Source organism: Ceratotherium simum, chromosome 35 (assembly GCF_057802395.1).
Source record: "Ceratotherium simum simum isolate JZ-2026a chromosome 35, ASM5780239v1, whole genome shotgun sequence".
NCBI classification, from domain to species: Eukaryota; Metazoa; Chordata; class Mammalia; order Perissodactyla; family Rhinocerotidae; genus Ceratotherium; species Ceratotherium simum.
Genome location: NC_141934.1, coordinates 29,058,567 through 29,070,941, shown reverse-complemented (window position 1 = coordinate 29,070,941; position 12,375 = coordinate 29,058,567). Strand labels below are relative to the sequence as shown.

The 12,375-nt window shown below is 47.7% G+C and overlaps 1 protein-coding gene across 1 annotated transcript in view; it reads left to right on the top strand.

Annotated features, from left to right (window-relative positions):
- Window positions 1-12,375, top strand: part of TMEM132D (transmembrane protein 132D) — a 609,030-nt gene that overhangs the window by 500,327 nt on the left and 96,328 nt on the right. The window contains exon 5 of the mRNA XM_087423464.1: window positions 9,207-9,350. Coding sequence (XP_087279590.1) covers window positions 9,207-9,350 — 144 coding nt within the window. The remainder of the gene's footprint in view (window positions 1-9,206; window positions 9,351-12,375) is intronic.

The window sequence follows — 12,375 nt, the reverse complement described above, 5'->3', positions numbered from 1 at the left end:
CCTGCTACGTGTTCTATATGGGTCAACGGGCAGTTCTTCTCCACACAGTGACTCAGGGAACCAGGCTAACAGAGACTCTGCCATCTTGTAGCTGCCCCCTCTGGAACACGCAGCCTCTTCCGTCTCCAGGGCAGGTGAGGAGAAAGAATGGTAACTGTGCGTGAAAGCTTCTCTGCCTCAACTCAGAAGTAACAAACGACATTGACTCTCACATTTTAGTGGCTGGAAGTATTCACGTGGCTCTACCTATTTGCAAGGGATCTGGAAAATATGGAGGGGCAAATGAAATTTGCTGAGCCTTCCTTTCTCTGCAATAAGCTCGAATTCGCCTGCACGGCCTCCCTACTAGTGTCCAGCCTGACTGGCCAGGCTTCTCTTCTGATTGGTCAGTACCCATGCCATGGAGGTGTTGGAGGGGTTTTCCCCCATATATATATATTTTTTTTTTTTGGGAGGAAGATCAGCCCTGAGCTAACATCCATGCTAATCCTCCTCTTTTTGCTGAGGAAGACCGGCTCTGAGCTAACACCTATTGCCAACCCTCCTCCTTTTTTTCCCTTTTTCTCCCCAAAGCCCCAGTAGACAGTTGTATGTCACAGTTGCACATCCTTCTAGTTGCTGTGTGTGGGACGCGGCCTCAGCATGGCCGGACAAGCAGTGCATCAGTGCGCGCCCGGGATCCAAACCCGGGCCGCCAGCAGCAGAGGGCGCGCGTTTAACCACCAAGCCACAGGGCCGGCCCCACCCCCATATTTTAAGTATCACCTTTAAATATGATGTACTGTGGTAGGATGAAAAAAATCATTTTTGTAGCCAATCTGGGCATCTGTCTTTAAGCAGTATATTTATTTTAGTATAAAACCTAAGTTCGCACTTCTTATATCCCGTTGACATTTGATGTCCTAGAATTCAGTCTTCTATGGACAAAGAAGCGTAAGGTACTACTTCTTTGTGTCATTGGAGGTGGGGTCAAGAGCAGAGGGTAAATAATGCCAATATTATAAAATATTAATTTAACAGAATTAATAGACTTAGCAGAACATGCCTTTTTGTACTTTTAACATCAGGAAAGTCCCAGAGCATGTAGTGTTGATATATGTAGTGGAAAACTATCACTTGTAGCTGCCCAAAAGGCATCCTCTCTACATTTTTATAGCTTCCCACTGTGCAAGTCTCATCTTCTCTAGGTAAATTCCAAAAATCTGCTTTACTCAGCCTCCCCTGAGAGAGAGAGCAAAGTGTCTGTGAGGGTTTAGGCTTGCAATTTAGTCTCTGCCAATTGGACGCATCTGTGTGATGCTTCATTTCCAACGTGGGGAAGAGGAAGGATGTGGGCATCCATTTGGCTGCCTGAGACTTGGGAGAGGCAATGAGGTTCTAGAACAATCTGCCTGATTTGTCAACTTCCTAATCATGGCAGGAGCAGCAAGTCCCTGGTGGGCCCTCTCTGTGGTTCCAGGCATGGATTTTGGGAGGTCATCTGGCGTCTGTTTCTTTAACCCTGTCAACAATGCAGGGCTGTCTCGATACTCCTTGACAAGTCCCTTTCTAAGGAAATGAGCTAGCATGGATTCTGTTGTCTGCAACTAAGATCCTTATTGCTCAAAACTGAACATTGTTTCCAAGAAATTTTGAAGAGTGGGTAAATATGGTGAGAAAGGAAGTACATATTTTGTAAAACAAGTATATTGGCAATACAGGAAGCTGCAGGAGTGGCAGGAAGAGAATAAGACTGCTGCAGACGTAGGTAGATCTAAAGCATGCCCCCAGAGAGTGAGATATCGGCCACCCAAATGTGTCAGTCCTGTCAGTGTGGACCCTTGACACAGGGTGTGTGAATTCTTCATCTCCTGATGACCTGTGGGGATGCTGCCAATTTGTGTCAGTGGATCATTTGATACGGTCTTATTAAGTGAGCATCTAGGGGCCGCCCCGGTGGTGTAGCGGTTAAGTTTGCGCATTCTGCTTCAGCGGCCTGTTTGCTGGTTTGGATCCTGGGTGCGGACCTACTCACCGCTCATCAAGCCATGCTGAGGCGGTGTCTAGAAGAGCTACAACTCTACAACTATGATACACAACTATGTACTGGGGCTTTGGGGAGAAAAAAGAAAAAAGAGGAAGATTGGCAACAGATGTTAGCGCGGGGCCACCCTTCCTCAAAAAAAAAAAAAAAAGTGAGCATCTAGTCTTTCCGTGTGTTATAAGCCAACAAGGGAAGAAGTATTACTTCTGACACCTGCTGTTTACGTTAGTGTAAATGCTGGCCACATGTTTCCATGCAAACACGAATGCCAGGTGTGTTCCTTTTTTAAAAAGTAAGTAAAATACTTATCCCAGACTTTATCATGGGAAATTTCTCTCCCCATGGGAGCAACTTTATAACACCTGAGTCCATTCCTGGACCTGCCAGCTCTCGCTCCCTGTCGCATACTCTCAACCCTCCTCTGTGTTGGACAGTTCCCTGACCTGGTCCCGCCTCGAGTCATTCTGGAAGACTATCCACATTTGCTCCAGGGAGCAAACCTCTCTGACGTCCTGGGAGGCTGTGACACCCCTGAGGGCATGCACGCTTCCAGCCTGCAGTCAGACAATTCCGGGAGGCCAGGCTTCTGCAGAACACGCCTTCCCTGGTCCACAGCTGCAAGCTGGACAACACGGTACCCTCGACTTTTCCTCCTTCACTGCCTCCCTCTCCTCACCCCCTCACCCCCGCCCCCTGCAAATAAATTAAGTCCATCCAGATCCTTGTCACAGGCTCTGCTTTGGGGAGAATTCAGACTAATGCAATATCCAACTTGCAAATTGGCGGGCTGAGGGTGATGATTTTAAAGAAGTATGAAGTCTGCATCTCCATGAGACTTAGAGGGAAACCCTATGAACCAGCGTGCTTGCGCCTAACCACCTCCCTGGCCGGCCTCTTGAGTGACGGTTCTTTGTAAGCAAAAGAAACTGATTCTGGATACTTTTTCTGTTTTTGTTTTTTTTACCACTTTTGAGGTATGGTTGAGAAGTGAAAAGCTGTCCATATTTAATGTATACAACTTGATGCGTTTGGGGATACGTACACACCCGTGAAACCATCACCAACATCAAGGCCATAGACGTCTCCATCACCTCCCAAAGTGTCCTGTATTATTATTATTATTATTATTATCGTTATTATTATTATTTGTGTGTGTGATGAGGACACTTAACACAAGATCTACCCTCTACAAGGGAATTTACTGAAGGAATGTGCGCTCTCTCAGAGGAGGGATGAACTAGCTGAAAAGGTGGGAACCAGGACCAACGACGCCAACTTCTCAAGTGTCACAAATGGGATGAATGGGCTCCAAACACTCTTGCTCTTGCCTCACCCCCCGGAATGAAACCCAGATCCCAGGGACAGAGACCCCATTGGCCGTGACCTTGGAGATGCTGCCTGCTCTTGGGCCGAGGAGAGTGTTGTTGTGATTTTCAGTCCAAAGGAAAAGGGAGAATATCTCCAAAGGAAAACTGATGTCCTGTTATCCAAAAGGAGTCGGGCAGGCAAAACAAAACCTACCCATCCTAGGGACTCATTGTTTACCTTTAAAAAATACTGTAAGGAAATCTGCCTCAGTACTTCACTCAAATCCCGTGTGTTGGAGAGTTGACACCCTCTTCTCATGTCCTCATTAGCAACCCCTGTAGGAAATGTTACCTGTGCACAGATCTAAGGAAAATCACGCTTAGTGTGCCAGTTAACTTTAATTTCCATTCCTCAGAATGCCCATCTCTCGAATTTCTCTCTCACTGGGCTAAGCTATGTGAAACGCTCTGCTGGAGGTAAGGGGCTGGGCTGCCTGCCGCTGGGATCGGAACAGCCTCCAGCTTTCACTAATGCCAACCCCAGCCAATCTTCCCACGCGGCAGGGAAGAGCGGCAATCCCATTCGTGCTCCATTTTATTCTGTTTTATAGGATGTTTGCCCTTTTTTATCCTTCTAATGGGGTGCTCGAAGCTTACCTCTATGATGCTTTTGTTCAAGAAGAAGCACTTGATGCAGCTAACGCTGCATTCATTTTTATTTCTTCTTACCTTGTTCATCTATCTTAATGTGCATGGGATCATTTCAGAACCATGTATTAAAACAGCCAATGATCTCCAAACGCTGAAGGCAAAAAATCGTGTTTTTTTCTCATTAGGGACAACAGGCAATTAACTTACTCATTTCAGCCTAAGACCTATGAAAAATGACGAGGACGTCTTCCAGGTTGTATCAGATAGCACTGTGATTATCTGCGAGTAAGAGAACAAAAGAAAAAAGGGTTTAAATAAGCAAGATCTTAGTCTTCTCTCCAAACATATTGGGGGAGGTGTCCCAGGTGAGGGTTACGACGCATCAAGCATCCAGGTTCCTGCTCTGTGGGGCTCAGTCATTGTACTGGTTTCCTGAGGCTGCTGTAGCAATGCTTCACAAACTTGGTAGCTTAAAACAACAGAAATGTATTCTCTCACAGTCCTTCCCACCTCATCCGGGTTCTGGTGGTGGTTGGCATGCTTGGCATTGCTAAGCTTGTAGATGCATCACTCCAGTCTCTGCCTCCATCTTCACAGAGCTGTCTTCTCTGCATCTCTGTGTTTTCTCTTCTTATGAGGACAGCAGACATTGGATTAGGGCCCACCCTACTGCAGTATGACCTCATTTAATTAAACTAATTATATCTGCAACGACCCTATTTCCAAATAAAGTTGTACTCTGAGGTTCCGAGTGGACATGAATTTTGGGGAGACACCATTCACTCCAGCACAGTCATCATTCACGTTTGTGTATTTATCAAACACTCGGAGAGAACTTACCAGGCACCAGAACTGTTGTAAACACTTGACAGTTATTAACTCACCTAAACCTAGGGCGAACGCAAGAGGTGGGCACTAGCAATACACTCATTTTACAGCTGAGCAACATTAGGCACAGGAGTTAAGTACATTGCCCGAGATCACCCAGCGGGTCGTGTCAAAGGTGAGATGTGAAGCCAGAAGCCACATTCCCTGCTCTTAACCACCATACTGCACCAAAACACGCGACTTTTAACCACGTGCTCTCACCTCTGGGCTACAAGACACAGCCCAGGCTCCAGCACCATCTGTGCGTAGTGGGCAGGAGGAGAGGGAAAACGCAAAACAACCTTCAGAATTTGCTTTTTTTAACAAACTTTTTTTGAAGCCTCACCAAGTGACTTCCATTTATATCTCATGGACCAGAACTGTGTCACAGATTAAGGGCAGCCAAAAAATGCAATAATTTTAGCTGGGCCTCTTACAGCCTCAAACAAAATTGGTGTTTTGCAGGAAGGCAGAAAGGCAGAACGGACCTTGGGTCAGCAACAAACTCTCTGACACACAGATCAACTTCTTGATGTTTTAGAAGGTCCCCCAATGTAGTGTTTTCCTGTATCCATTATCTTCCTCTCCTCTGCTTTAAAATTAATTTCCAAGGGTGAATATGAATAAATAATCATGCTCATACGCAGAGCAGAAAATCAGGATACTAGAAGCATGAGGAAATTTAAAACCAACAAAACTCTAATGTTGGTTCTAATCCGTCAGACTTCCATGTGACAAATTATTTCACAGCTATGTGGCAGCCAACGGTCCATGCCCCGTGCGTTTCCCTTCTCTCCGACCGCGGCAGAGTGCTCCAGACCAGTTCCAAGTGCCACTGTCTGTCAGGAGCTTTTCTTGAAACGGTAGAATGCCGAGTTGCCTGGATGTGCTGGGGAAGGGTCAGCGCCCAGGACAGGTCTCAGCAGATGGTGTATAAATACCCCAGCTACCTCGGCCCTCAATGGAATTAATTTTAGGTGTGTATTTTACATCATTTCCCTGCAGGGAAATGTATGGTAACATATTTCAACATATTGAACTATATAAAGTATGTGATGTATTTCATAGACTAGACTCGTCCCTGCATGATTAAGCTCCAGCTTCCTGCTGTGTAGCTGGCATAACATCCACACCTGCTGGCTGCCTCTTCTTCTCTGTATCACCTCCTCACTCCCCTCCCGAAGTTTCCTGAACCTCCCAAATAAGTTGTCCTTGAATCCTTGTCCCAGGATCTATTGCTAGGTGGGAGTCAAACTAAGTTCCCCATTCCTCCAGCAAAATGGGGACAATTATTCTTTCCTCACAATAGATGAGGAGTTGGATCCCAAGAAAAGTATCTGTGGCCTCACTTACGAGGTTGTCTCTTTTCTCAATACCACGGTCAGCTCCTCCTCTGCTGTTCTGGCTCCTCCTAGCCTCTGGAAGGCCTGAAGTTCTGCTGTGGTTTTTCAGATTCCCAGGAAGGCCTTACTGGTCTGCACAGAACATTCAGGTGGGAGAATGGGATCATGGCGGACCCAGTCAGGACGGAGACAGAGCTCTCTCAGGAGATTCCTGCCTTTCTCTCCTAGGCTCTGAGGGGCTGTGACAAGGTGAACCCATGTAATAAGGCAGCTTAGCTTTCAAGGGCTTTATGAGGTCCCATAATCAGAGCAGTTTTAGGTCACACCTCAACCCAAGCCCAAGCTATGCATCAACTCCCACCATCGTCCTCCTCTTGTCTAGACACTTCTGTGAGCCATCTACATAGCATTCACCTCCTGGAGAAAGCAAAGCTAGCCAGAGAGAAGGTTTGGACGGCAAAGAATTGGAAAGGCAGAGAAGGCAGGGAAATGCCAAGCCTGAGAGCTCGGTCACTCATCCCCACTGAGATCTTGCCGGCAGAATATCGCATTCTGTTCAGAGGATAGGAAAACACCCCCGACATATGGGCTTACAGCTGCTCATCAGTTATTCCCAGTGCCATTCCTCGTGACGCTAGCCTACATGTGCAAATGTGTTAAAGGCCTTTTGCATTTTATTGTTGGAGGGGAGAGGCTCTTTACTTTTATACCACGATGTGAAAAATCCCTTTCTCTGAAACTGGCGTCAAAGCCACGATGCTGATTCCCCACCCCACCCCTAGTCTGTTCTTCCCTTTGAGATGAGCCAGTTTGGACCAGAGAGTTAAAGAGCGTTTTTCCATGTCTTCCAGCAGTGTAGACAGTTCCTTCTGATCGACACCCTTTGGGGTAGGAAAGTATGCATGGCCTCTCCCTCCCCAGAGGCGGTAGAAAGTAGCACCACATTCTGACTTTGCCCCTTCCTTCTTTTACTATGTTTGTGCTCAAAATAAAATTGAATCAGGCTGGGAAGCCACAGAGGAAACAAAAACCCAGAGGCGTAGGTAATGGGGCATTCAGAGGCCTATGCGTATTCAGACTGTCTAAGGCATGGTCTTTGACATTCAGGAACATTTCAAGCTGGAGTCTTGTCTTTTAGAAGTAAAGTAATGAAAAAAATATATAGTTTCATAACCAAGGGCTAAGCCAAATGAGCTAATTATAAGATGATCCTAGTCCTATAAAGGAAAAGTAAGATCTTATGTAAGAAATATAAATATAAAATATAAAGTATAAAGTTAACATAAGGAAAACAGTTATGTAATTTTAGCATGATAAACTTCTGCTCCTTATCCTGGCATGCACTGAACAAGCGTTTGTGACTTCACATGAAAAGCAAATTAACACGAATCTTTGCAAGCCTCGAAGGGAGATGGAAGCCTCCCTCCCAGCTCCCGTCACCCGTCCAGACGTCTGCTGTTGCTGCACCGAGGCCAGAGCAGACAAGTTCAGACTCACAGTGTGCACGCTGACACACCACCTCTCAGGGATGCGACCAACATGTGGCAGATGGGAATTGAACACAGTCGTAGGCTAGAGCTTGGAAGTCTGGTTGTGCAGAGACTGTGGGTTATATGGGGACTTGGATCTTCATGTGATTAGAGGAGACAGTCCCTGCAAAGGGGAATGAGATCCACTTCTTGGGGCTCAGTTTTCTCCATCTGAAGAATGGTCTCATATGATCTCCCAGACTCTGCCAGTCATAAACCACAGAATTCTCCACGAGTAACTGAAGAAGGCATGGTGCCCTGGGGAGAAGTGCAGAGTAAGGACTACTGCTCAATTCTGGGGAAAGCAACCCGAGGCATCTGGGTACCCAGAAGCAGGGGTTCGTGCATAGAGTACTGAGACCCGTGAGCAAGGTGGCTGTGATGTGGACTCCAATGCCTTCCCCATTGAGTCCTCATGCACGCATTCCACAAACACTCACCATCTGTTGTAGCTCGGCACCGTGCGAGGTCCTGGTGGGCAGGAGGCAGACACAGCCCCATGGAGCTTGCAGTCTAGAAGAGGGATAAAGGATTGAATAACTATAAGTAAAAATAAAATAGCAACCGTGTTGGTGCCACAAAGGAGATGTCGTGACTTTCTTTCCTGGGTTCTGAGGGTTGTGATGTTCTCGGCTCAGAAAGCAAATATTGAGGGCAAGCAGGGGCATCCCGGAGGACACGTGTCTGAGCTGAGCAATGAAGGAAGTGTTTCGTAGGCAAAATGCATGTTTGCTTGAGTGTGTTCACATGTGTGTGTGTTGTGCATGTTTGTGTCACATTGATGGGGCTGCGAGAGTGTCATTGGACACATAATAGCATTCTAGACATATACAGAGGCTGGGACCAGATAAAGCCTGGAAAATTGGCAGGAAGTGAAAGGAAGCCAGAGTGACAGAGTGCAGGGAGTAAGGGGGTCTTCCCCAGCCTCTGCATGCCCCCCTCACATACTACACAGGGGGAACTACTAATTCAAGCTTCCTGTATGGCACCTTGCTCCTCTGGCCAACAGTTGACTGCTTATGTTGGAGTCATTTTGTGTGAGTTTGGACCTATTGGAATGGCTAACACATGGACTCAGGATGGACTTCCTGGGTTCAAATCCCACCTTAACTACCTCCTAGCTGCGTGACCTCGGACAAGTTACGAAACCTCTCTGTACCATCTACAAAATAGAGAGAAGACTAATGCCTGTTGGGATGCTGTGAGAATTAACAGATCAATATTTGTGAAGCAATTAGAACAGTTCCTGGTACATAGTGAGATTTGTCAAACACAATGTTAATAATAAATTTTCCCCCTCCGCAACTGATACCCTCCCCATCGTATTCTCCCTGCGGAGGCCTGGTTGATGAGCATGACCCTTCGGCTGGTGCTGCACGCCAGGCTCTCTGAGCCTGAAGGAAGGGATGGGTTGTTTGCAGGGAGGCTGGGAAGGGCATCTGCATGATGGGAAGGGATGTGACAGAAGATGTGTTTGGTCTTCCAGGAGGCAGAAATTCTGAACACAGCCATCCTCACTGGGAAGACGGTGGCCGTCCCTGTGAAGGTGGTCTCTGTGGAGGAGGATGGCACTGTGACGGATCTGCTGAAGTCCGTGGAGTGCAGATCGTCTGATGAAGACGTAATTAAGGCAAGTTGACACCTCCCTGTCCCGGCAGAAATCCACTGTCATGTCAGCATCAGTGTTCATCGACCAGCGGGCCCTCTGGGTCCCACGGGAGCCCCCCTCCCATTCTGGTTGTCCTGCCACTTCCGTCAAGAGATCCTCTAGACACAGAAATAGACCAGGAGGAAAGCTGCCCCATGAGTGATGCTGGTCTGGGAAGCTCCTGACTTTGTGTTTCCCGGATGCTTTGGCCTCTTCCCAGCCCCCTGGTGGGCGTGGTGGTGGGATGCAGGGACCACCCCCCTAATAGACGCTACTCTCCCCCACCAGGCTGGGAAGGGGAGGGAGAGGGTGCCAGAACCTAGACTGGCGTGTCTGCGGCCATGCTCAGGGGTGATTTCCTAGAACAAAGCATTTGTGTAAGATCAATAGGGGCATCGAGTACACAATTACACCCAGCTTTGATTTACACCACTGGCCTGGGGAGAAAGAGGAGAAATCGTTCTCCATTCTCCTGGCCGACTCACAAAATTTTCCGAGTTAGGATGTGGTGAACAGCTCTGAATATCAGAATATCGTTGATATTCTGTGGACTCCTGCCTTCTCTCTGGCCTCTTCCTTCTCTTTTTAAATTGAATGCAAAACTGATTCAAAATAAGCCAACACTGGGAGATGCGTTGGGCTGGGGATCTCCGGCTTGCTCTGCCAGGCACCTTGAAGCACCTTCCCATCAGTGGGGGAAATGGGTCTGTTGTGCTGCCACTGCACACTTGGGGGTCACAGCTGTGATGGCAGATGCAGCCCGGCACCTCCTCTGGGCCAGCCTTCCGGCAAACGGCCCAGGACAGTGAGAGGGCTCTGCCAGGTGCAGTGTGACTTCTTTCCTGGTGGATTCCGGGAACAGTCGGAGCACAGTCTCCCTGCGTGTTGTGCAGAGGAACTGCTGAACCTCCCTGCTCTGACGTGAACCACAGGGAGCGTTTCCACCCACTAGAAAGCAGTGGATGAACGCAGATGGAGTGTCCACTCAGTTCAAGGTCCTGGGACCACACGTTAGAGGCACAAGCCCAAGTTGCTCGAAGAGAAGGCCGAGATGTGAGAAAACAGAGCAGCATGATGGTTACGTGACACACCACCGCCCACCGACTCCAGAATTTCCTTCCCGTCAGTACACGGTAGATCCACGTTTCCAGTCCCTCAGACCAATATCTTGGCTCATCCTTGATTTCTCTCTTTTTCTGCCTCCCCACATACAATCCTTCAGCAAACCCCGTTGGCAGTGCCCTGAAAACATAACCAGGACCCAACCCTTCCCCACCGTGTCCTGCCTCCGCCCGAGCCCAAGCCGCCACGTCTCTCCAGGCCAATGCAGTGCCCTCCTCGCTGGTTTCCCAGTGGCCACCTTTACTCACATGCCTCCTCTCCCACAGTCTGTTCTCAGTGAAGCAACCCAGGTGTCCAAATATAAGTCTGATGATGTCATTCATCGGCTACAACCATCCTCTGGCTTCCTTCCCATCTCGAAGGAAAAGTCAGAGTGTTTACAAGGACACGCAGAGTCCAACCCAGTCTGCCAACCTGCCTTCACTCTGACCTCACTCTCATGTTCCCTCTGCTCTCTCTGTTCCAGCCACACTGGAGCCTTTGCTCTTCCTCTAATAGTTCAGGCACCCCCTCTATTCCCCCTGCGTCTAACTCTCTGACCCTGGCTGGCTGCATGGCTCGCTGCCTGCTTCCTCTTCTCACCAAGGCCTTCCCCGAGCGACATTGGTAAAATTTTCACGTACACCCACAGCTCTGTCTTTCCCCATCCCTGCTTATTGTTTACCCATAATATTTATTCAAATATGTCATAGATTTGTAATATATATTTCTATTTTGTCATACGTTATACATATTTTTATTTTATTTATCGTCTGACTGTCTCACCAGGCTCTAGGCTCCATGAGGGCAGTGCTATTTGGGTTCACTTCATCCACTGCTGGACCCTCATCACTTACAACAATGCTGGGCAGATAGTAGGTACTCAACAAATGTTTGTTGAATGAATGAGTGATTGGTGTAGTCAGGAACAAGGAACACTGAAGAGAGAACGTGTAACTGAACCATGAAAGGGCTCTTGGGGGAAGTACTTAAACTAAGACCTGAAAGATGAATATGCATCCAGCTGGGTAGATGAAAAAGATGTGAAAGGACGTTGCAGGCAGAGGAAACAGCAGGAATGAAGGTGGGAAGAGATGTGCTCTTGGTGCACCTGTGACTTTAGCTATAACGGGACATGCCTCTGGCCACCTCCCACCTCTAGTGAGTCTCTCGGCTTCTCTGTCTCAGGGACATTTCCAAAGCTTGGAGAGCTTTCTCAGCCCTCCGGGGGAGTTAGCACCCACAGGGGAACCCTCAACCAGTAGGGGAGCCACAGTCTCCATCCTTCTGAATGTCTGTGCATTCGACATGTTCCTCAAAGGGCACCTGGAAGGGGTGAGTCCCAGTTGCTCACAGAGGAAACCAAATCAATAACGCACGTTTTATTGGTGTTTCTCCCCCTTCCTTTTCTTCTCTTTCTTGTTTTTCTCACACCTGCTGCCAAGAATCACCTCCCTACCTGCACTTAATCCTTGTCTCAGGCTCTGCTTTCACGTGACTCTAAATTAAGACAGTGGTACAGAGGTGAGAAGTCATGGGATGTTTGGAAAACGTCTGTAGCTCAGCATGGCTGGAATATAAGAGGATTGTTGTTCATGATGAATACAGAAATAATAACTCCCTTTTATGGAGCATTTACTGTGTGCCAGTAAAGGTGACAGTCTTGACCTCCTGAGATGGGCAAGATCCTCATTTGAAAAATGAGGAAACTGAGGCTCAGTTTACTAGTGAAAGATCACATGCTAATATGCAGAGAGATGTAGTTGGAGAGGTAAGTCTGACTCAGATTTTGGAAAGCCACAAATGCCAGTTTACCAGTTTAAGGAGTTTAATTTGATCCTGCAAATGGAGGGATAGTCATTGTAAGAGTTTAAGCAGTGGGGAGACTAGACTGCTTAATTTTATT